The sequence below is a fragment of the Pelophylax lessonae genome, assembly GCF_965119305.1.
Source record: "Pelophylax lessonae genome assembly, chromosome: 12".
NCBI lineage: Eukaryota > Metazoa > Chordata > Amphibia > Anura > Ranidae > Pelophylax > Pelophylax lessonae.
In genome coordinates, this window is record NC_138779.1 from 189043938 (window position 1) to 189070457 (window position 26520).

The window sequence follows — 26520 nt, forward strand, 5'->3', positions numbered from 1 at the left end:
GAGTTAACAGTGGACAGTGCAGTCTCCAGCCAGTCTGTTAGCTTGGAGAAGGGAGAGGGGAGGTGGAGAAAGAAGGGGTGTGCCTTGCCATCCTAAGCTTTGGAGCTGTGTGTTTCTATTGATTGTGTAGAGCAGGGGTATGCAAAATGTGGCCCTCCAGATGTTGCAGAACTACAAGTCGCATGAGGCATAGCAAGACTCTGATAGCCACAAGCATGACACCCAGAGGCAGAGGCATGATGGAACTTGTAGTTTTGCAACAGCTGGAGGGCCACAGTTTGCATATCCCTGGTGTAGAGAGACACAACTCTAGTCCCTGCATGCAAGGGTGGCTCCATAGGACACTGTGGGAGAAAGGAGCCACCCTTAAAACATTGAACCTAGAGCAGTGGTCATGGCACTGGCTTAAACAAGAACATAGGCAAGGTTTAAAAAAAAAAAAAAAAAAGAAAGCTACAAACTCAGTAAGTGATTAAATCAGCACCTGAAAAGGAGTAAATAACCGAGGAGTTAATAATAATTTAAACAATTAGTTCTCATAGACATGTAACTACTCACAATATACACATCCTTAAATGAATCCCGCCATCAGCCTTTTTAATTACATCAAATGACATTTATAGCTGATGCATCATTTGCTGAAATTGCATAGTATTTGGCCAATATAACTTATTGTTTTGCCGTTAAATATTTTTTTTTCTTTTAGGATTAAAAAGAATTCCTGTCATTCAGCAGAACAAAGTGGAATTTCCTTGTTTGTTCCATGCTTCTTTATTAGACCTAGCTTTTCACTGCATTTAGGAATAATGCCTGTATAATATTAATATAAGGAACACATTTAAACTGTGCTCTGGGAGTTTTTGGCTGTATTCCAGTGTTCTGAAATTTTAAAGTAGAATTCTAGCCATTTTGGATAGTCTGTAAAGATTAGAGCTTCTATCTTCATAACAGGGACCCAGGCAGTAATATATATGAGACAGATATTCTTGCCTTTCTCCACTCTTTCTAAACAAATAAATTACTTAATTTTGGCTATAATTCTACTTTATTTTATTTATTTTTAGAAAATGTGTTATCAAATTAAGTAAATGATTACATTTGACTATATAATACAAATACTGAACAATGTACCTACTTCAGACATTTATCTTTTTTTTTATAATCTGACTTTATTCTATGCAACTGGTTTACATATGCATTTCAAATTTTGTAAAAATGTTGTTTTGCATTAATATGTGCTTTTCTCCACTCTTTCTAAACACATAAATTACTTCATTTTGGCTGTAATTCTACTTTATTTTATTTATTTTTAGAAAGCGTGTTATCAAATGAAGTCCTATATAATTTAAATATTGTACAATGTACCTACTTCAGTCATTTATCTTTTTTTATAATCTGACTTTTTTTCTGTGCAACTGGTTTACATATGCATTTCAAATTTTGTAAAAATGTTGTTTTGCAATAAATTAATATTTTTTTTCCTATAGGTTTTTGTTAAATATTGTCTTTGTTCTTTTTTTTTGGATGTTTGAATGTATTATGTACAAGTTTGATTTTCATGAAAATAAATAGTAATTGCTAAATCTCAGTACTTTATGTATTTTACATACATTGCATCATTGTGTGTATTCCTTGGTAGTAATGTTAAACACTTTAAATATATATAAATATAATCCAAGTGTCCCTGTGTCTATGGGATTGTGCTACTGCGCATGTGCTCCACGGACAGCCGTTGGGAGCGCAGAGACTTTGCCCGCCTTACTTCAGTCTGTTAGGGCAGGACTTCCCAAACTGTGGGTGACAATCCACAGCCGCATCTGAGTGAATAGCCAGCAGTCACTGCTGCCAGCCCATAACAACTGCCTTTTCACATTACGTTGATGAATTCTGTCATGAACAATAAAAGCCATTTAAATGTTGTATTCAATGTACTTCATAATGCACATATATATTAAAGACTTTACATTTAATTCTGCACAATATATATATATTAGAAACAAATAAATACAGCATTCCACTTCAGCATGTGATCAGCTCTGCAGTTCTGTGGGTAATTTGCATAAACCACTCCCACCTACCAATCAGACAGTAGAAGTTATCTGCTCAGCAGCACACATAGGCTCTGTGTACACCATCGGGGTTACATAGCAGATAAGTAGAGAGAGAGAGAGTAGGAGACGTTTCATTACTCTGTGAAGCTGACATTTTGTACTGTGTATACAGTAATCCCCCGCTACATCGCGGTTCAGTTTTTGCGGTCCCGTTAATTCGCGTTTTTTTTTTGTAATGTTATTTTACTATATAAATCATTAAAAATGAAAGATTTTTGTGTTTTTCATAGCTCTTGCTCTGTCTCTAAGTATCTTTTATGTGTTTAAATGAGTTTCTATTGTTTTAAAAGTGTGTTTAAAGACCTTAAAATGCTTCTACACGTACAGTGACAGTAAAAAAATCATGTCTACAATGCATTTTATTAGGGTTTTTCTATTTCGCGGAATTTCACTTTTCGCGGCTGGGTCCGGAACGTAACCCCCGCAATGGAGGGGGGTTTACTGTATTATATATATATATATATATATATATATGGGAATATTGTCTGATTAGAGAATACAAACACAGCTCTTATCGGGGCACATTAACCACTTGCCGACTGCCTAACGCCGATCTACGTCGGCAGTCAGCCCCTCACAGGCAAAGTGACGTAGGGCTACGTCACTAGCTTGTGAGGGTCTAGGGAGCGAGCGCGCGCCCCCGGAGGCGCGCTCCCGTGTGGTCACAGACCCCCCCGCGCGTGTGACCGGCGGACCCGATGTCCGCCGGTCACTCGGCGATCGGCGGGGGAGAGGGAGAATGTCAGGCAGCTTGTGTAAACAAGCCACCTGTCATTCTCCTTGCTGTTAGGATACTGATCACTCGGATCTAGTATGTAGATCCGTTGATCAGTGTCCATACAGCTCAAGCCCCAGCCAATCACAGTAGAAAGCACGCCCCTAGGGATACACACAGCCCCTCCCTCCCAAATAAAGTTAACCCCTTCACTACCAGTGTATTTTTACAGTAACAGTGCATATATATAGCACTGATTACTGTAGAAATGTCACTGGTAACCCCAAAAGTGTCAAAAATGTCAGTCAAGGGTCCGATCTGTCCGCCCCAATGTCGCAGTACCGCAAAAAAAATCGCAGATCGCCACCATTACACGTTAAAAAAAAAAACCAACAAAAATGACAGAAATCTTTCCCTTTGTTAGTAAACGCGATAACTTTTGCGCAAACCAATCAAAATACGCTTTTTTGCGATTTTTTTTACCAAACATAGGTAGCATAAAACAAATTGGCCGAAAAAGTAAAAAAATTTTGATTTTTAAATTTTTTTGGGGGGGAATTTCATATAAAAAAATGTGAAAAATATTGCTATTTTTGCAAAATTGACGCTCTTTTTTTGTTTATAGCGCGTGATCAAAAAATCGCACAGGTGATCAAATACCACCAAAAGAAAGCTCTGTTTGTGGGAAAAAAAGGACGCCAAATTCGTTTAGGTACAGCGTCGCACGACCGCGCAATTGTCCGTTAAAGTCACGCAGTGCCGAATCGCAAAATACCCCCTGGTCGGAATGGGGGTAAAATCTTCCGGGGCTTAAGTGGTTAAAGGGGGACTCTGACGGCATTATTAAGGGGGACTCGGACTGCAATATTAAGGGGGACTCTGACTGCAATATTAAGGGGGACTCTGACCGCATTATTAAGGGGGACTCTGACCGCATTATTAAGGGGGACTCTGACCAGGGGCACTTTAACCGGGGCTCATACAGGGGAACTCTGACCCGGACACATAAAGGGACACTGATGTAAGGAGGCACTCCGATGGGGACACTAATGTAAGGGAGCACTCCGATGGGGACACTAATGTAAGGGAGCACTCCGATGGGGATACTGATGTAAGGAGGCACTCTGATGGGGACACTGATGTAAGGAGGCACTCCGATGGGGACACTGATGTAAGGGAGCACTCCGATGGGGACACTGATGTAAGGAGGCACTCCGATGGGGACACTGATGTAAGGGAGCACTCCGATGGGGACACTGATGTAAGGGAGCACTCCGAGGGGGACATTGATTTAAGGGAGCACTCTCCAGTGGGGACACTGATGTAAGGGAGCACTCTCCAGTGGGGACACTGATGTAAGGAGGCACTCCGATGGGGACACTGATGTAAGGAGGCACTCCAATGGGAACACTAATGTAAGGGGGCACTCCGATGGGGACACTGATGTAAGGGAGCACTCTGATGGGGACACTGATGTAAGGAGGCACTCTGATGGGGACACTAATGTAAGGGAGCACTCCAATGGGGACACTAATGTAAGGGAGCACTCCAATGGGGACACTGATGTAATGAGGCACTCAGATGGGGACACTGATGTAAGGAGGCACTCCGATGGGGACACTAGATTGGATTGCTAGAGCAAAAGGGACACAGTGCACAGTGCGTGACAGGTTGGACAAGGAGGCTGATGAGGGAGAGACTTAAACATATTAAAAGGACATTGTAGGAGGAAACTTATACTTGGAATTGCATGAGGAAATTTATACTTGGCAAACCCTTTGACTATAATTATTGTGGTGAAAAAGCGAATAGAGCCATGATTAATTTTTAAAGGAAAAAAGCTGTTGCTGTCAGGAAAAGGATCATTTAAACAGAGGGAAAAACCTGTTACACTCAGCAAAGCAAATCTGCGACTGTAGAAACACTGTTAAAGGGACATTGCCTGATTGAAATCTACCACTATCGAAAAGGTGTGAATAAGACTCTTGGCTGGAATGCCTATACACACTAGCAGCGCTCAACTGAATGATACATAAATATTACTGTATAAAACCATAAATGCATGTATAAAATTATGTATAAAAATTGAATGTATACAACACTGTCCTTAAATGTGATAAAAAAAACACTTAATAAATTGCACAGAGGTCTGTAAAGTTCATATTGGTTCATGCGATTCCGGACACATATGCAATTCACCACGGTGTTAGCTTGGACAAGGCTGGACCACCATCACCACACCACAGACGTGTCCCCCTAGTACTGAACACTCACTGGACCCAAGACTTTGAATAGCCTTGTCATGAACCCAGTTGCTTCTGTTCGGCAATGGAGATAATCAATAAGGCTCTTATTAACATCCACCGGAATCCAAGGGACATACACACTCAAACATGGGCCTCAGCAATTCATAAAGGCAGCAGTGGCGATCAGACTCATAATGAGGTTGTATCTTAAATATATTTTTAAATGAGCCCTCTTGTTAACCAGGTCAAAGTATACATATGAAATTGAATTGCAGGGTTAAAAAGGTTGTAAACCCCCGTATGAAAAAAAAACCTGTAAGACAAAACCATAATGAGCTAGTATGCATTACATACTAGCTCATTATGAAATACCTTAGAACGAATCCCTTCCTCCAGCGGTGCCCGCTCACCGCTGAGATGGCTGACATCTTCCCCGGTGTTTAGATATGGTAAATTTGCTGCGCTATAATCATGATAATAGCATAAAAAGTATAAAAACCAATATAATCCTTGCAAGGAAAGCAGCTGACACAAAAAGACAAGAAAACTATATCTTCAGGGAAATGGTGTGAGATGGTGTCGCGCTAATCCAAATACATAAACAATGCTGACAAAAAAGAGAGATAACAAGTCCCAAGTGCAATGATGGAGTCCACATAATCCGTAGAGATGGAGGGGTGCAAATAGGAGAATCAACCACCGAACAGTATAATGAGGTACTCTTACCGACTGAATAGACCCCACATGGTCAAAAAACGCCCAGAGTATGGTGGAGTCTGTGGCAGGGAAGGACTAATCACATCCATACACTTCCTCCCACTGGCGACCGGATTGGGTTCCCCCAAAGAGACTCCTTCAGGCACATGGTCTTCTCCTCAGCAAGGACGTGACATCGGGTTCGCTGTGAGCGGACGGAGCCGCTATAACCCCACTCCCGTGCATGTGTGCGTGAGCCACCTTTTTGCGGCATGGGCTCTGAAGGTCCAGCAGGGTACCTTCAGAAGTCATCGGTCACATGCACTCTGAATATCTTTTAAACTGTGCAGGTTTAGGAGATATTCACAGTACCTACAGGTAAGTCTTATCCAAAGACATGCTGGTAGGTTAATTGGATCCTGTATTAAAAAAAAAAAAATCGGCCTTACTGTGTATGTATGTGAGTTAGGGACCTTAGATTGTAAGCTCCTTGAGGGCAGGGACTGATGTGAATGTACAATGTATATCTAAAGCGCTGCGTAAATTGACAGCGCTATATAAGTACCTGAAATAAATAAATAAAATAAATTATAGGCTTACCTGTAGCTACAAGTGGTGTAACAAAATTTACAGCCACTTAAAAAAAAAAAAAAGACAGCGGTTTACTATAGCCTTAAGGCTGTGATGAACTGTAATGCTAAACACTGCCATCTTGTGGTCAAATGTAAACCTGCATTCACATTAACAATGCACAGCGTTACATACAGATATTTATATACTCCAACAATTTACACAGCGCTTTACATTCACATCAATACTTGCCCTCCATCGCATATGCTATGGCTAAATAACCACTTCAGCTCTGGAAGATGTTACCCCCTTTAGGACCAGGGCATTTTTTGCTAGTTGGCTCTGTGATACATTAACTGGTAATTGCGCAGTCATTCAACGCTATACCCAGAATACATTTATATTATTTTTTTTACACAAATAGAGCTTTCTTTTGGTGGTATATGATCACCACTGTTTTTTTTTTTTTTTTTTTTTTTTTTTATGATATAAAGGAAAAAATATTTTTTTTCCTAAATTTAGGCCAAAATGTATTCTGCTATATATTTTTCGTAAAAAAAAAATCACAAAAAGTGTATTATAATTGTTTTTTTGTGAATGTTATAGCATCTACAAATGATGGTATATGTACTGGAATTTTTATTGGTGATTAGCTACTTCTAGTGGGTCTGTGATTCCTTGTACTTCAATGCAATCTACTGACAGAATTTAGTATAGCTCATCCTCCGGAAAACCAAACCAAGAACAGCTTACTCATCACTACTTATAATAAAGAAACAGACAGAATCAGTTTTCATATGCTTTAGTTATCGTTGAAAGTTTATTAGGAGACATCAAGACATACCAATAATAAATACACAACCATGTGCAGTGTATTGGAAAGAGGAAGTACCAAAATGTGCTGAGGTATATTTTTAGGATGTAGCACCCCCTGACCACTAAATCATCTGGAGGTGGGTCACATTTCTACTTCTCGGCAATAGTGAAGGAATGTGTACAGACAGGTGCAGTCACTTATAGATGCAAGAAATTAAGTTTATTGGCTCTCACTCAACACTCCAGGGGGGAGAGAATTAGGGTACAGGACACCCATAGACTAGGCAGGCTAAAGATAAGGGGTCCAAACTACTGACGCTCCTCACAGATACAGGACCTTCAAGCAAACTCAGAATTCTGTGAAAGCAGCTCCTGACTGTAAGGCAATAGAGGTCCAGGGAAGGGATTCAAGAAGGTTGAATTATTAATTTAACTCAGGCTAAATACAGCTTAGCATATACTAAATTTAAATGCTGGCTCCTGCTTAAGGCAGGGTGGCTACACTCTACCCATGCCAAGAGAGACAATGTCCCTCACGTATACATAAAAAAAAAATGATCACATGCCTGAAAGCAGATATGCTGGCAAAATGTGGAAAGGAATGGAGAAGGAAAAAAAAAACATGTTACATAATACGTGTGGCATTTCACACAAAAGCAAGGTATACATTTATATAGAGCCAACAACTTAGGTAGTGCTTTACATATTGTACCTTCACATCAATTCCTGCCCTCAAGGAGCTTACCTCATCTATTTCTGCAGAGACCTTATCCTTGCACCTTATCCCTTACCTACTCCTGACCCCTACACTCTGTCCATTTCACATTTTTGACCCCTTCACTCTGTGCATTACAAACTCCTGACCACTTCACTCTTGAGCTACACATTCCTGACCCCTGCACTCTGTGCATTAAGTACTCCTAACCCCTGCACTGTGTGTGTTACATACTCCTTACTCCTTTGATGAAGTCCCTTGACTTCATCAGAAGAATGCCTCATCATATTCTACAGAGCTTTACAGAGTCAACACTGAAACTCATATACATCCTGAAGTAGCTTACAATCGGATGCTCTTACAAAGGTCATTAATCCATTCCTAGGTAGAAACCCAACAAACCAGCAGTATGTTTTAATCCAGCACCCAGCATTGCAAGGTAACAGCTAAACAAACATTCTGCCTGTTCTATGGGTGAAATAAAATTATTTGAACTTATTTGGTCACTGACTTTTTTCAGTGGCATTTAAATTACCTATATCAGACTTGCCTGCGGCCTCATTCTTTGACCAATACACTATATAAGTATTATTTATTTAGAGAGCAGTAAAAAGTGTATGGCCAGGTCTGGTCTGCACTGAGCATGTTGATATTTTGCAGATCTGATGATGCAGGGAGAATTTCACGATTTCACGGAGGAAAGGATGTCCTCATGCTGATTGGGGATCACGTGCATTATGTGAGTAGGTTACATCTGGAAAATGCTGGAGGGAAAATTAAAGACAAATATTGAAATTTAAAAAATGACAAACATTATATATATATATATATATATATATATATATATAGATAGATAGCTAGATAGATAGATAGATAGATAGATAGATAGATAGATAGATAGATAGATAGATAGATAGATAGATAGATAGATAGATAGATAGATAGATAGATAGATAGATAGATAGATAGATAGATAGATAGATAGATAGATAGATAACAATTTGCAGATTTTCCCTGAGTAATATGAACCTGGAAGTGCTCAGCTCTGAGAACATCGGGGTTCAGAGCTGTCAAACTCTGGCTGAGGAAGAAGCTAATTAGGCACAGTCTGTGCTTGATTAAATTCAACTGTGCACAGGGGTGACATCATGGGTATAATAGACACCTTATGTCTCATTAAAGAGAACCTGTTACCTGTACTGTGTTTAAACACTTGTCAGCCACCTTGTGATAATTATTAAGTAAAAAAAAAAAAAAAAACATCTCTAGAACATACACACATTTGAACATAATTCATACATCGGATACATATGTATACTGTAGCAGGGGTGTCTAAACTACAGCCCTCCAGCTGTTCAGGAACTACAATTCCTATGAGGCATTGTAAATCTCTGACATTCAGAGACATAACTAGGCATGATGGGAATTGTAGTTCCTGAACAGCTGGAAGGCCATAGTTTGGACATAGCTGCTGTAGAGAGTTAACCTGGAGCAGGTTTAGGAGGGGGTTAATTGTAGAGGGCAGGTACTTTCCCTTCAAGCCTGCTTATTAAGCAGCTGGTCAGAGAGGCTGGGGTATGGCTGTTTTGCTGTCTGTGGTAAGAAGACCTGGATGCTGCATGGAAGCCTCCATAATCTGACTTTGACCTGCTGGGTAGGGCTGCCACCTCATCCCTCTAAAACTAAGCACATAATAATTACACAGGTTCTGTGGCTGATTACAGTGCTAATTAAATTGACTTAGTGCCTTATCTGCATTAAATTGACCCCAGGACCTGTGTAATTAATGTGTTCGGTATTAAAGGGATGAGGCGGCAACCCTACTGCTGTGTGAACTTGACTGTAAATGGGACTTTGCTATAGCCCATATGCTGTGGCCGGGACACTAAACCTTATTTCTATAAGACTCTGTTGTTCTGATGAGAAGATTTACTTGCAATGTTTGAGCTGCGCCTGAAGACAAAGCCTCAGCCTGTAATCTGTTTTGTGAGTGATAAATTTTATTTTAAGTTACTGAATTGTCTCCCAGAAGCTTGTGTGCCCCTCTGATCTCGGCAATACAAAATTTAAAAAATTGTGCCATACATATTAGGTGCACACGACAGAGTAAGAGTTATAATTCTAAGGCCATCATTTATGATCTGAGCTTTTAAAGCATGGACAATTTTGGGTACCATAGTTTTTTGCTATATTACGGGAGCACGCAGTTTAGAGGATTGGCCTGTTTTGTATTTCTTATCTAGATACAACCTTATCTTTTATAGCCTATCATGGAATCAGGGATTATATTGTGTTTGCTCTAAAATTTATTTGAGTGTATTTTATTACAGAATATGGATGTGATAAACAGTAGCATAAATATTGTATGACATAAAAATATTCCATCCATCACCATTTTATTCTACAGGCTCTGATGTTAGAAAATATAAAACATTTTAGTGGAAAATAAATGTAAGTGGGTTGCCAATAAATCAACGCACCACATCCCGTATATTGAAACAAATTTGGAAACTGAGTATTGGGATTTTTTCGGGGTGCTTTACATCAAACGACAATGAATTGTATTACTGTTTAAACCATAGTTGTCCAACCTGCAGCCCTCCAGCTTTGGCAGAACTACAGGACCCATGAAGCATTGCTAGGAAAGTCCCATGAGGCATTGCAAGGCTGACAGTTGCAGGCATGACTCCCAAAGGCAAAGGCATGATGGAATTTGGCACCCAAAGGCAGAGCCATGATGGGACTTGTAGTTGCGCAAACAGCTGGGGGGCTGCAGGTTGGTCACCCATGGTTTAAACATTTATTTTGAACTAAAATAAAACCACATATTTAGCTCCCATAAAAAGGGTTCATTTTATATAGGTCTTGCTTTACACAGTTTTACTTTGAGGCTTAAGGTGCGTTTTCACCTAAAAAAAAAAAAAAAGTGCATTTTAATATTTGTGCGCAAAAAAAATATGGTTTTGGTGAAAGTGTTAATGTAAAATGGGGAAATGGTTATGGGAGGGGGTAATTGATATGCAATAACTACACAGATATACATAAATGTGTTGTTACCTTCATTATTTTCTAGCAGTAGACACCATGTTGCTGTAGATGGATTTGTCCTTGTGTGTTAGTTGCTAATCGTAAAGAAAAGGCAGTTAGCTTGGCTGGAACATAATTATAGGACTGGGATTTCAAGTATAAGTAAAATAAAAAAAATATTCTGTATCTTCTTCATATAAAGTTGTTACCGTATATACTCGAGTATAAGTCGACCCAAATAGAAGCCGAGAACCCTAATTTTACCACAAAAAAGTGGGAAAACTTATAGACTCGAGTATAAGCCTAGGGTGGGAAATGCAGCAGCTACTGGACCCAACTGGACCATCACGAGACACAAAACAGGGGCTGCGGGCATGGTACAGGAGATGGCGCAGGTCATAGTATAGCCATTGCACAGGTCATGGTAAGGGCATGGCACAGGTCAGGGCACAGGTGATGGTACAGGCATGGCACAGGTGATGGTACAGGCATGGCACAGGTCATGGTACAGGCATGTCACAGGTCATGGTAAAGGCATGGCACAGGTGATGGTACAGGTCATGGTACAGGAGATGGTATAGGCTTGGCACAGGTGATGGTATAGTCATAGCACAGGTGATGGTATAGGCATGGCACAGTAAGTACAGGCATGGCACAGTATGTACAGGCATTGCACAGTAGGTACAGGCATGGCACAGTAGGTATAGGCATGGCACAGTAGGTATAGGCATGGCACAGTATGTACAGGCATGGCACAGTATGTACAGGCATGGCACAGGAGATGCAGTGCTGTGGGCATGGTACAGGAGAATGTCCTGTACCATGCCCGCAGCACTGCATGAGGAAATGCAGGGGCTGCGGAGGAGTCTCACTTACCTGTCGGTGAGGCGTCTTCGATTTAAAAATCGCCCCACCCGGCGCCAATACGTCACCGCAAATGCGCTGCCGATGCTCGGGAAAGCCCGAACACGTTCGGCTATTCCCGGGCATGCGGCACATGCGCAGTGACACATCGGCACCAAGCGGCGCCATTTTTAAAAAAGACACTGAAGCCAGTGACTCGAGTATAAGCTGAGGGGGGCATTTTCAGCATGAAAAAACATGCTGAAAATCTCGGCTTATACTCGAGTATATACAGTACTATTGAATTTCTCGGTACAGCATTCTGCTAACAGTGCAGTATAACCAGAACACCAATAATTATTTTACATGCACTGTGATAGCAGCCAGAAACATATTTTTGTGCAAATCCCCAGGTTACAAATTGATTTTAATAATAAAAAAAAATATATATATATATATATAATATTTACCTCATAGTGAGATTCTTGACTTGTTTTCCCCTGCATATAAAAGACACATATATTGCATCATACAGAAAAGAGCAAGGGTTACCAGTAATAAAATCTTAGTTATTATTAGAGATTAGTGGACCAATAACCTAGATTGAGAATCAGACCTGTTTTTTTTTTTTTTATTGCAATCCTCTAATAAATGATTGTGTTATTTTAGATTGTCGTCATACACACCTAGGACTCCATTTATAAACATTGCATACATATCTGAAGCATTAATGCATGCTAAATACAATTCACTGTATTATTTGTAAGAGATTAAAGCAGAGCTATGGGCAAAACGTATTTTTTTTTTTCATTTTGGATAGAGCAAGGAAGGGTTATAAACCAGTAAGAGTTTTCTTCTGCCATTTCTGTCCCATTGCGGAGATTTTGCTTCACTTCCTGTCCCATAGCCAAACAGGAAGTTAGAGGAAATCCCTGCAAAATTAAGGTAAATTCTTGGGGACCCCCAGGTTACCAGAGCTAGTGTCCTCATTGGAAGATTTCCCATCTATTACTTTTCTGAGGACAACCCAAAATTTGATATTTTCTTTTACTTTCACTTTTAATAGGACAACTTGAGAGGGTGAATCTCCTTAAAGAGGTTGTAAACCTCAGAAAATTAAAAAAAAAAAAAAAACACCTGAAAGACAAACACATAATGAGCTAGTATGCATCGCATACTAGCTCATTATGAAATACTTACCTTAGAACGAAGCCTCGCAGTGCCGTCCACTCACCTCTCTCACGGGTGACATGTTTGGTCGCCCTTCTTCCGGGTTTGCGGCATCCGGCCATCTGATTGACTGGAGCCGCGATGTCACTGTCACGGCACAGGGCTCTGAAGGAACGGCACGAGCGGCATGCAAAGTAAATATCTCCTAAACGGTGCAAGTTTAGGAGATATTTACAGTACCTTTAGGTAAGCCTTATCATAGGCTTACCTATAGGTACAAGTTTCCGAGGAGGGTTTACTTCCTCTTTAAAAGAAGCAAAAACAGCAAAAAAAAAAAAAACCTGACAGGTGTTCTAATCTCTCTGCACTCCATCCAAAAAAAAAAAAAAAATGTTGTTGTTTGTTATATTTTAATTCCAATCTCTTTAGCGCCCTCTAGTGTCTGAAGTGCTGCATAGTTTTCTAAAACACCTCAATGACAAAACTATACCGCATTTTGGTCACTAGATGGAACTTAAGATATCGGCATTATTCTCTTACAAAAATTATGGAACATTTTTTCAGTGAGCACAAATACTTCTGACATTTGCGCAGCAAATGTTTTATATTTAGACCCCCAAGTGGCTGGTATTAGGGTAGCAAACAAACAGGCCCCCTGCTATTGTAATACCTATTTGCTATTAATCACTAGGCGTGAAGTTCTAGAATGGGTCCAAAAAAAGTCCCCATTTCAAATGCAATGCCATAATAGTCAGGTAAAGGAGTGATTTGTATCTCTTACTGTATATGATCAGTAGGGATGAGCTTCAGATTAGAACTGAACAACAATTCAGTCTGAATTTTGCCTATTTGGCAAATGGGCAAACTAAATTGGGTGATCACCTGCCTACTGAGCTAAATCTCCAGCTGGAGCAGGAAGTGATAGATTTAGCAGAACTAATATTACTACAAACTTCCAAAGAAATCTTATACTGACATTTCTTCACTACACATCAATGAGCCAGTAGGTGCATTCCAGTATCACAAATAAATGCATTTCTGGCATTTCTGTGCTAAATGGAAAGTCCAATACGGATTATTATGTGCCTGTATACCTAACACATTCCAGTATAAATACATTTCCAAATAAAGGTATTGAGGTGGACTAAGGCTCGGTTCACACTGCAACCCCATTGTTCTGTGATTTCCAGTGCTACTAGGCAGTCCGACTTGGTTGCTACTTTCATTTGACCGGAGTAGTCTAAAGCACTCAAGTCCTATAAAAGTTGCTCCAAAGTAGTGCAGGAACCTTTTTAAAATCCGCCAGATCGATGGAAAATAGGTCCACTATTTGTCTGGATTATGCAGACAGGATCAGATAGGGTGGCGGCGGGTGTCAGCGGCCCCTCCATAGAGGTGACAAGGTCCGATCAGGTCCTCCTGAAAAACTGGCATGAGGACCTGATCAGATAGCCCATGTGAAAGGGCCCTAAATCTTTGTTTATCCTGGGGTTTGTTATACTAACTGGAGCATGAGATTCTAGGAATTTTCCATGATCCAGTTCCAGTGACAGTTTAGTGGAATTTACCTGATTTTTTTATTACACAAATAAATAAATAACAATAATAATTCTATTACCTGAGTTCCTGGCAATGTTGTATCATAGATGTGTTGTTCAGGAACATTTACATACACTTGATTTTCTGGTGTTTCTAAAAAGAAGATAAAATGTAAAGGGTGTAAAAGTATTGTTTTAAAACCCAATGAGATACAATGATAAATAAAATGAATTTATCATATAATAAAAATTATTTATAGAAGTTTCTGAGTTGCTATGTCAATGGCTGATCGTCATTGAATTCAAAGTCCTAATAATAAAAAGTATTCAACAAACATTGGAATCCTTCACTAGATCATCTGACAGATCACTTTCTTTTCAATATGTCCTTATTCAAGGGTTATTTATATATATATGCTGTATTTATCGGCGTATAACACGCACTTTTTCCTCCTAAAAATGGAGGAAAAAGTAACAGTGCGTGTTATACGCCGATATAAAAAAAAAGGCCAGGAAGCAGCGCCGAGAGGTTGAAGGGGGCTGGCGGCGCCGAGGAGAAGGAAGGACACACTGTCATCGGAAGTCCTGCCTCCTATGCCGACGTCTATCATAGGCGGCGGGACTTCCGATGACAGTGCGTCCTTCCTTCTCCTAGGCGCTGCCCACCCCCTTCTACCTCTCGGCGCTGCTTCCTGGCCTTTTTTTTTATATCGGCGTATAACACGCACTGTTACTTTTTCCTCCATTTTTAGGAGGAAAAAGTGCGTGTTATACGCAGATAAATACAGTGTATGTGTGTATATATATATATATATATATATATATAAATAACCCTTGAATAAGGACATTTTGAAAAGAAAGTGATCTGTCAGATGATCCAGTGAAGGATTCCAATGTTTGTTGAATACTTTTTATTATTAGGACTTTGAATTCAATGACGATCAGCCATTGACATACCAACTCAGAAACTTCTATAAATATTTTTTTGCTGTGCTGGCAAGGCTGCATTTAAGGACACTGCGCTAATGAGGCTGCATTTGTGGGCACTGGTGAGACTGCATTTGATTAAAAATAAAAATGTTCTGAGTTCAAAGCTGTTTATTTTAAATTTCAGTTTTTTTCCTGAAATTTCTCTCCTAAAATTTAGGTGCGGGTTATACGCCGATAAATGCAGTTTTTTTTTTTTTTACTATCAGTGATATACATGATGTAATCTATGGGTTCCAGATACAGTGGATAAAGAAAACAATCACCCCCCCCCCCTTTAAAAATTCACATTTTGTTGCTTTGCAGCCTGAAGTGAAGATGGAGACATGTTTTGTTTTATCCAGCTGTATTTACTCTTATAACACCCAAGCGAAAGATAAAACACTAACGTAAGAAAAAAATGAAGATATTTCAAAAACAGAATCACTGAATTGGAAAAAGGATCACCCCCCCCCCCCTTCCTCAAAATGATTTGTGAACCTAATCAGGTATAGCTAATCACCTTCTCAATGGCACACAAAGCCATTTGACTTTCAGTTGTGGCATGTGGGGCAATTCTTAGATTATGATGGAAGTTCATTTTGATTGTTCTTGAAATGCTGTACATTTCCAGAGGTGTTTAGAAGTCCATAAAGTTCATGTGAGAATGTTAAATAAAATATATATACCACAAACATATTGTTTATGTAAAAAAAAAATGTACTTTACCTAGGTGGAATTCAGGTTCACTTACTCTGTGGAGGAAATAATTTATATTTAGTTTAGACATGCTTCTAGCTCAACACTGGCTCGCAGTTATAATTCACCGGGTTGAGGTGCAGGCCAGTAAAGTTCCTCCACCCCAAAGTCACTCATCCATGAGTCCTAACCTCAACCCAATAGAACACCTTTGGGATGAAGAAAGGAGACTGTGAGCCAGGCCTTCTCATCCAAAAACAGTGCCTGACCTCACAAATGGGCTTCTGGAAGAATAATCAAGCATTCCCATAGACACACTCCTAAACCTTGTGGACAGCCTTCCCAGAAGAGTTGAAGCTGTTATAGCTGCAAAGGGTGGGCCAACTCAATATTGAACTCTACGGACTAAGACTGGGATGCCATTAAAGTTCATGTGTGTGTAAAGGCAGGCGTCCCAATACTTTTGGTGATATAGTGCATATAATTACATATTCAGCAAGGGTATCTCATGCTATCTTGTATTATGCTATTATACATTTTAATATATTTTTATCTCTAGCTACACATCTGTGGCTTGTAAACTGAGACACTATATGTAGGACTTCTTGAGTTATTGAATATTATCAAATTGACTTTTTTGGTTTACGTTGCACTTAAATAAACATACAGAGCCTGGTACACTTTTTAAATTGTCTATTTTACTTGTACCTTTTAATATTTCTCATTATGAATTTAACACCATATACAGTATATCACTCAAAGGTGATCATTTATTATTACTTGGGCAATATTAAATCTGCTCATATAGCTTCTGAACTACAGCTGCCAAATCTTTTAGCAGAGGTTCCTGACAATTTTGTCCAATTTTGTCCATAACTGTTATAGTGACCACACGTGGTACATTTTCTAATTGCTATAACATTTAGCTGTCAAAATTTTTTAAAGCAACCTTCAGCTCCATTTTGGGGATTTAATGGGAGTGCCGGCTGTCACTCTAAACAAGTTGCTGGCTGGCTTTAGTAGGCTTTCAACAAATTTGGTGTAGCACTATTCTATGTAAACCTAAACTGTGTGACTACAGGGGAAGTGGCCTTGAATACAAGAGAGCTCACAAGAGCTTTAGAGATCAATGTCTAATTCATAAGTGTAAATAGTCACGCTTAAAAGTTCATGGAACATTGGACATTTAATCAAATAAGGAAGTAATATGAGTTGAAAAACAAAGGAGTGAATAGTCATTGAAAACCTGTCTCATATGCTTTTACTGGATTGTTTCTAAAATGTAAGTTTTAGATACATTTTGGTCTAAACTTACCCCTGACAAACCATCAGTGCAGTAAGAGATACACCAGAAATAATTGAAAACTCAAACTCCAACCAAAACTTTATTTGGTTAAGATAAGGTAGGCAATGGTTAGAACCTCTGCTGTTTTTAGCTGTTGATTGTGGCGCAATTATTGTACTTGCCTATAGATTTACAGTTTCTGACCTAGTGTCACTCAGACAGCAAATGAGGGGACCGGGTGTCATTGGGACAAAAAACACTCAGACAAAAAAAATAAAATCTGGTGATCTGATTCTCTATTAGGGATCGACCCATTATCGGCAAAGCCGATGATCGTAAGGCCGATATTGACTTTTGCCGATATATCTGTATCGGCTCCGGAACTGGCCGATATTGCCGATATTCCAAATATTGCTCATGTAAGGGTAAAGTGATCGTATGCCGGACGGAGCAGTATCACCTTGGTGTCACTTACGGCAAGTGGGTGAGAGACGGATTGGTATCGGGTGGGTGGGAGATGGAGCAGGTGAGAGACAGAGCAGTATTATTATATCAGTATTATATCACTTATGGCAGTGGGTGAGAGATACCGATCTGCCAGCAGATCTGTTAATGTGGAATTGTTTATATCTTTAATTTGTACATATGTGAGTGGCATACTCAATAACAATTGTAAATGAAATTATGCTATGTGACATAATTTTCCCCTTACATGAACATCACCCCCTAATGGATGGAGGAGGAGAAGATTAGTCTCGGACCCTGACATAGGATGTACAAAATATCGGCCCGTATCGGCCGATACCGATACCTTGTGACCAATTGATCGGTATCGGCCCTGAAAAAAACATATCGGTCTATCCATATTCTCTGTTCCTTGGACAGGAAGTGAAAGAAAACTTCCAAATAGAGTCAACGCAGAAAAAAATAGAGGTTCTAACCCCCAACAATTTGCCCAGCAAATCTCAAAACATAAGCAGATTATTAGTCCATCCTAAATCATTTTAATCAGGTAGATAATTGGGCGTTCATTCTTACAGTTTATTGTTGTTTTATAGACTTTGATAAGACGATCACAAATTCCAGAATTTTGGTAATTTTAAAAAAGTCTCACATTTTTGGAAAGGCATAGTTACTTAGAATCATAATAATAATTACTATACAAAATTGTCAATTATTATAAACATTAAAGTAACAGACAGTGAGTATGTAACAAATAGGCCTTCTATTTCTTAGTAAAAGGGTAGTCCATGTGCTTTTTTTTTCTTTACAAATTTCTTTGCTCTTAAAAAAAACCCCTAAATCCTAAACACGCTATTAATATAATTTACAGGTAATATGTAAATGTTTCCATGCACAGAAAGTAAATGCAAAAAGTTCCAATTAATTATTGGTAGCTTTGCATCAATGCACTATTAGGTTAAACCAAAATGGTAGGCTGAATTCCTTTATCCCTCATAGTCTCCTACCATAGGATTTTTTAGGACCTAAGATTAATTAAAAACTGAGTAGGAAGGGTAAGGTTCCCTATCAATAGACAGACATATAAAAGGCTAAATGCGATCCAGCTTGCTAGAAACTATACAGAACTGAATAAGTTCAAAGCGGATTGACCCTTCAATTATAGTACTTACAATGCTTAACCTGTACATTACTTATACTGGAACTTCCAATATTCTAGTATAATTTTTAGCTTTTGAGACAGTCCAAAAATGCATAGGGCTATACCCACTTCCCAACTCTCCACATGGCAAGTCTTAATTGGGGGGGAGGGTCAAGTGTTCCTTGTGCCCAGACTGGGTTTTTAACCAGGTTTAAAGCCCCAGCTCATAGAGGTAGGCAAAGACACCTATTAAAGAGACTCTATTAAAGCAGTGTGACCCCACCCTTAAGAGAGACAAGCCTATTTATACATATGTGACTTACCTTTTGTTACGTCCACTATGTTTTTCTGCAGGATATAGAAAGGTTTTAGTTGGAGAGAGGATAAGGAAGTAAAGAATGTTCAGAATTACAGATGAAATACAGCCTAAATGCCAAGATAAATATTTGCATGAATCTAATCTCTGTCTGTTCACATTTTAGGAAGGTATGCTTGACATTCTAAACTGGGAGTAGACATGTAGCAGTGTAAGTTTCTACATTTTAAACAGAAAAATTAGGATCTGACTGGTTATTTAAAATGAAGAACCTGACTGGTTTTGGGTGAAATAAGAATCCTTCTTAAAGGTCTATATGTATTTTATGTCTTCCAGATCAAAATGTACAATCCCGTAGATCAGTTATTACAGAGGACATTGAGAAGGGAGGAGGAAGTGTTCCTTAGTATTTTTTTTATCATCCTGTTTTTGAGAAAGTAAATGGTTTTGGCTGAAGGTATGAATCTAAGATTCAGGATATGTTGCGGTGATTTTTTTTCTCTTGTATTAGCAAGTCCGGCACCAACAAATCTATGATGGAACTGTTTTATACTGTTTTATATTGTATATATTCAGTTTTAATGGTCCTCAAATTACAGGATACCTTAGAACGTCAAAGTTGACATATATTTAATGTGAAAATTAAATATCGGCGGCATCTACATTCCTTCGTGCTTTTATTCATCTTATGTCTGTAAGTGCATTCTTTTATACAATAAATTAGTCTCTAAGGTTTTACACTATTGGCGCTTTTCTTTTGTCTGGATTGGTCTGGTTTTATCTGCTGGCATTATCCTGATTGGTCCGGATTGGTCTGGTTTCATCTGCTGACATCATCCTGGTCCCTGAGATTGTTTGCTGCATACGTTGGGGGAGCGCGCAGAGCAACAATATACCTTGAACAACTGAATTTTTTGGTTCGGTAAGGGGCTCATAGTGTCATTGAGTGTCACTGGTCAGGTGTACTCAGGATATTTCCTATTTCTGCTGATTACATTTTTCAATCTGGTAAGAGGCTTTACAGTCAGTGGTGGTTCTCCCTCCTTCTTCAACACTGGGATTGTTGTATATGTCTTTTCTATATATCCTTCCGGTAAGCAGTTTCACAACTGGTGACAGATACTCACACCTTTTTGTGGTGGAATTGTTTAAGGTTAACATTTAATATTTACTGTTACGGTATCACGCTATGGAGTTATTTTCTTTTTTACATGATTTATGACACCTCATGGGGTGTCCAACGCTGAATTTTATCACAATCAAGTCAGCTTGGCATATGAATCCCGCAATTTTTAATTGCTTATCTGGTAAGCATATTACCTAAGAGACTCTGGATTGCTTGTGTGCTGATCGAGATTTTAAACCATCATTTCTTCAATTTATTCACATTCACAATTTGGGACTATTTGTGTTTTTTTGGACATTTATTTGTTCTAGATCACTTAGCGCGACTTATTATATATATATATATATATATATATATATATTTAATGTAGTAGTAAGTAAATGCAAATATTGGTGCCTTTTTAACCTGTTGAGTATAATGACCGATGCTTCGTAAAGCCTTTAGAAACAAAAACAAGATGATAATTAAATTACAGTACCAAAAGCATCTGTGTTGTATTATATCATTAAGCATATGTAAAGTCTTTTGGGAAAAGTAAATTATTATTTATAATGATTTTCCACTTTTGAGTAAAAAGTAAGAAGCCTGTTGGTTGGAGGAAATGTAACCATTGACTCTGGCAGCTGAGTTTGTGTGTGTGTGTGTTTGTTTGTGTGTGTGTGGGGGTCTTGTGGATCTAACCATTCATATGGTCAAATCTCTTGAAGACTAAATCACCTAAGTTAGAAATTGATTAAGGCAAGTGCCCAATTATCCATAAGACCCCTTTCACACGGGCTGCTTGATCAGGTCCACCTGTCAGTTTTTTAGGCGGACCTGAAAGGACATTGCATTGTCCACTATGGAGTCACAAATATCAGTGGACACATGTCCACTGACACCCACCGCAATCCGATCCTGTCTGCCAAAAACAGAGGGATGGTGGTCCTATTTTCCATCTGTCCAGCGGATCGTATCAGATGGCATCAGGTGGAAATAGACAGGGGGTCTGTTTCCATCTGATTGCCCCATAGAGGAGAGTGGGACTGTGTCCATCCATGTCTGCTCTGCATAGCGGAGCGGACACAGACCTGCCTCACTTCTTTTCAACTTCAATTGAAGTGATGAGTTAGAAAGCAACTGCTTCCTTGCCTGGGGGCCTTTTGCATCCTAATCCATCTCTGGGGAGCCCAACCTAAAGTTGGATCTACAAACCAGAGTTTTAGCTAATATGTAATTGATAAGTGAGTATAGTCATTCTTTATCAGAATATTACTTTTAATTTTTTTTATAAAATATTAATAGCCAGGTGGAACGAAAGTAAATTAGTAGCAAGTGTGCAGATGGCACAATGGTTGCAAGGAGAAGATAAACAGCCAAGCACAGTGGACATGAACTCCATTTCAAATTTTAAAACGTCCTGTCTAAGACTCTATAAGATGCCTGCTTTTACCATTCTTGTTCAGAAACATTTTTTTCTGCTTCAGTGATTAGCAATGGACACTCTCAATGGACAGGGGGGTAGCAGTAGGTGGAGCTTAGTCACGAAGTCAGGGAAAGTCAACAGCAAAGTGAAATTAAATCTGAGGAGCATTTCAGAGGCTTTTCTGGCTTTTGCAGTGATACTAAAGGCACATTTTTTTTCTTTACTTTCAATAGATTTTTATTGATTTTATAAAACAGTACAACAAATTATGAAGGTACTCAGATTTATATGTATGTATAACGTTTCCGAACAAAACATAAAGAGGTACATTTTCAGAACTCAGTCATCAAGAAAGTTTATCATCTCAAAAGTAAACATTAACAATCTCTAGCTGTTTTACGTCATTCCAACTGTGATTGCGCTTATGTCATGTATGGCCCATCCCCGGTCAGCGGGTGGGGGTGAAATATTTGCTGGTGGTCCACACGTGCAAAGCAGAGTGGAAAGTAGTTCCCTTGTGGGTCGAGTAGGCGTATGCCTTCTCCATGGAATATTGGATGTTAACCATTCTGATTACTTCCAGGTGGGAAGGGGCTATGGCCTGCTTCCAGTGTTTAGCAATTAATGTTCTGGCAGCCACCAGGATGTGGAAGCATACCGTTCTCATGTTTAAGGGTATGTTGTGTATTCCCAGGTTTAGAGCCATGGCCATGGAGGGTTTGGTGAGTATACCCGTGGTGACCGAAAGAACCTCAAACACCTTCCTCCAAAAGCTGGTTAAACTTTTACAATGCCAGAAGATATGGGAAATAGTGCCAACTTGATCACAATTGCGCCAGCAAAGCGGGCTCTGGGAATTCAAGAAGTTAGACAGGCGGTACGGTGTAAGGTACCATCTGGTCAGAAGTTTTTGCATTTGTTCCCAGTGGTTTATGCAACGGGAGGCAGTGTAGGATGTTTGAATCGCCGTTTTCCACTGGGAATCGGAATAGGGTGTCTGAAGTTCTCCCTCCCACTTGACCATGTGTGACGTTTTGTGAAATGTGGTCTTGCATCCCATATAGTTGTAAAAGAGGAAAATGCCTTTTACAGGGGTCTCTGTATTAGTAAGGAATCGCCACAAGGGGGAAGGTATCCGTAGTTTGGGCAGGGGATTCTTGCGTAAGAAACTGACTATGGCGTTATATGAGAACATAGCTTTGTGGGGGAGATTAAATTCAATTTGGAGATCATGGAAGGATTTGAGTGAGTCTTGCTGATACATTTGGGATACTGTCTGTACGCCCGCGGCCGTGAATACGTTGGTCGTCGTATACGGAAGAAGAACATTGAACACTTTTAAAGGTACAGAAATCAACAGGTCTGTCGGATGTGTGGGCTTCCCCTTACGATAAGGACCCGCCAGGAGCGCAGTGACGCTTGAGATGTAATTGGCAATGTCCTCAGATCTAGAGGTTTCCATGCATCTGCAAGAAGCAATAAACTAAGATCCGGCGTTCGCGTTAGCGCCGCTTCTATTGGTAACCAGGGGAGGCGGTCTGTGGAAGAGAACCAGTATTGGAGGGGGGTTAGTCTCGTCGCGTGGTAGTAGTCCGTTATATCCGGTAGCCCTAGCCCTCCTGCCTTTTTGTGACGTATCATATGTGAGTAAGAACACCTGGCCCTTTTCCTTTGCCATATGAATGTGCGAAGGATTTTGGATATGGAAGTGAGGTATGTACCAGTAATTTGTACCGGGAGGGTACGAAATATATATAAAATTTTTGGTATGCAAAGCATTTTGAATGCCGCTATTCGTCCCGTCCAGGAGATTTCGGATGACTTGATACCATTAGTATCTGCTGTTAGAGTGGAGAGTAGGGATTTCATGTTGGAATGTATCAAATTGGATGTAGGGAATGCTAGCTGGATCCCTAGATACTTTAGCGTTCCAGATGTCCATGTGTATGATAGTTGTGTTTGGAGGTGTTTGCGGGTATTTTCAAGTATATTCATGCCTAAGATTTCGGATTTTCCAAAATTCACTTTATAGAAGGACACATTACTAAAGTCCTGAAGAATTTTATGAGCCGCTGGGAGGGACACTATAGGGTTTGTTAGGCTCAAGATAACGTCATCTGCAAATAGAGTGATGACATGCCTGGAGGAGCCAAATTTGAAGCCTGATACCATGGGGGAGGTGCGGAGCAGTTCCGCCAGTGGTTCTATTAGCAAGTTGAAGATGAGGGGCGACAAGGGGCACCCCTGCCGCGTACCATTGGTGATATTAAAGGATTTAGAAAGCATGCCAGTGGAGAGCACCTTGGAGGATGGAGAGGAATATAAAGCCACAATGGCAGACAGGATCTGACCTGAGAACCCAAACTTGCGTAGAACCAAGTCCATGTAACCCCAGTGGATCCGGTCGAACGCCTTCTCTGCGTCTATGGAAAGAAGCAGAGAAGGCGTTCTGGAACTCTCGGTATGGTGCATTAGGTTGATCACCCTCCTGGTCGCGTCAGGGGCTTGCCTTCCCCGTACAAAGCCCATTTGGTCTCCCCCAAGCAATGTCGGCAAAAGCCGTGCAAGGCGGTTAGCGAGGAGTTTGGCATATAGTTTGACATCGTTATTTAGCAGGGATATGGGTCTAAAGTTCGCTGGGGTAGTAGGGGGTTTGCCCGGTTTGGGGAGGGTTATAATGTTTGCCTGGAGCATCTCCGCAGGAAAGGTGCCGGAGGCAGCGGCTGAGGAGAAAGCTGACAACATGTGGGGTGAGAGAATGTCCTGGAGTGACCTGTAGTACTCATTTGTCAATCCGTCTGGGCCCGGGGATTTATTTAAAGGTGTACACTGAATGGTCTGAGAAAGTTCTTTAGGCGTGAAGGGGGCGTTGAGGGATGCTAGGTCTTCAGGCTTGAGGGTGGGCAAGTTCATGCGATTTTGGAAGGTGTGGATTTCAGACGTCGACGGGTTGTGTGTGGCCGTGTCATCGCGAAGGTTATATAGGGATCCGTAGTAGTCGGCGAAAGCATCCGCAATTTGTGGGGGGTGAGTGTGTTTTTTACCCGTGTTGGGGTGGGTGACGAACGCTATCTTAGATTTGACCCTCCTGGCTTTAAGCCTGGAGGCTAGAAACTTGCCAGCCTTGTTGTGTGCCGAATAATATTGGAGACGGAGCTTCGCCAGCATTTTGTCGTGGTTGACAAGCAGGAGCCTGCGAAGTTCTGTCCTAAGGGTAGACAATTTGGAGGCTAGTGTTTGGGAGGGATGTTGTTTGTTGGCCACTTCCAGGGATTTGATGTCCTCGAGGGTGTCTCTAAGCGATTTCTGATACTTCTTTTTTAACCTGGACACTAATTGTATGAGGATTCCTCTCACATAGGCCTTATGGGCGTTCCAAAGCGTGAATGGGTCTGTGTCTGGGATGGCGTTGTGTGTGAAGAAGTCCCTGAGTTGGGTTTGGAGATGTTTGAGGCAGTCGGGGTCTGACAGGATTGAGTTGTTACATCTCCATATGTAGGACGACGGCTGGGAAGCCGAGGTAGAAATGGACATATGTATGGCTGCATGGTCTGACCACGTGATGGGGGAGATGGACGTGTGTAGCACCAAGGGCAGGGTTGTCGAATCTATCAGAAACATGTCGATCCTGGAGTAGGTTAAGTGGCTAGCCGAGAAGAAGGTATAGTCCCTCTCCTCTGCATGTTGGTATCTCCAAATGTCATGTAGATTTTCCGCATGTAGGAGAGCTGCCATGGATGAGGACAAGGTTTTACCTCCGGAGGTCGAGTCCATGGCAGGGTCTGCTACAGTGTTAAAATCTCCACATATGATCAGTTTGCCTATTTGGAGTTTACGAATTTTTGCAAATAGTTTTCTCAGGAATTTGATCTGGTGTCGGTTGGGGGCATACACATTTACAATAGTATAATCACATTCATCAATATTACAGTTCAAAATAATGAATCTCCCGTCTGTGTCCTCCACCACCCTAGAGTAGGTGAAGGTCACAGAGTTGCTAATAGCCAGCAGGGTTCCTCGTTTCTTTTCAGGGGAGTTAGCCATAAAGACATGGGGGTAGTCCGGGTGTGAGCAGCGAGGTATAGATCCTTGCTTAAAATGGGTTTCCTGAATGGCTAGGACATCCGCCTTGTGTGACTTCGCCTCCTTCCACATTGAAAAACGTTTCACGGGGTGGTTTAGCCCCTTAACATTCAACGACAAAAGTTGCAAGGACATGGCTGGGTTTGTGGAAGTTCAGAAAGTCCGTAGTGGGACCTTGGTGTATGGGCGTGAGTAGACCATAAGAACATGGTGTGGGAGAAGATTTAGAGGTACCTGGTAGGAGGTCACAGAAGCAGCTGTGAGGTGGAGAGTGGAGACCATCCAGGGATCGGTCGCAGGAAGGTTGGCGGTATGCGTAGAAGAAGATGAGATGGAAGTCTGGAACACATTGTGGAGATCTGGAAAAACTTTTCATGGGTGTTGCTGCATTCATAGCTGAGTCCTGTTCTGAAAAAAAATTGTGTAAAACAAGAAAAAACAAGAAAGGTAAAAAGAACACGGTCCTGATGGACCATAAGAGCAGCTGTTGCTGCGCGGTCGGTGGGGTTGCTAGCACGTTAGCAGGTGCTACAAAGAGCGGGAGGGCCAGTGTGCCCAGCCTCAAGTGTAAATGTCACCATCATTTTGAG

At 40.5% G+C, this 26520-nt stretch overlaps 1 protein-coding gene across 1 annotated transcript in view; it reads right to left on the reverse strand.

Moving 5' to 3' along the window:
• Positions 1-8537: 8537 nt before the first annotated feature.
• The window catches only part of LOC309568017 (cell adhesion molecule CEACAM1-like), a 184355-nt gene continuing 166372 nt past the window's right edge, over positions 8538-26520 (reverse strand). The window contains exons 8-13 of the mRNA XM_082273589.1: positions 19324-19348; positions 16143-16168; positions 14528-14601; positions 12210-12239; positions 10927-10991; positions 8538-8633 (exon numbers count right to left, since the gene is read on the reverse strand). Of these exons, the coding sequence (XP_082129715.1) occupies positions 10932-10991; positions 12210-12239; positions 14528-14601; positions 16143-16168; positions 19324-19348 (215 nt within the window). The 3' untranslated portion in view covers positions 8538-8633; positions 10927-10931. The remainder of the gene's footprint in view (positions 8634-10926; positions 10992-12209; positions 12240-14527; positions 14602-16142; positions 16169-19323; positions 19349-26520) is intronic.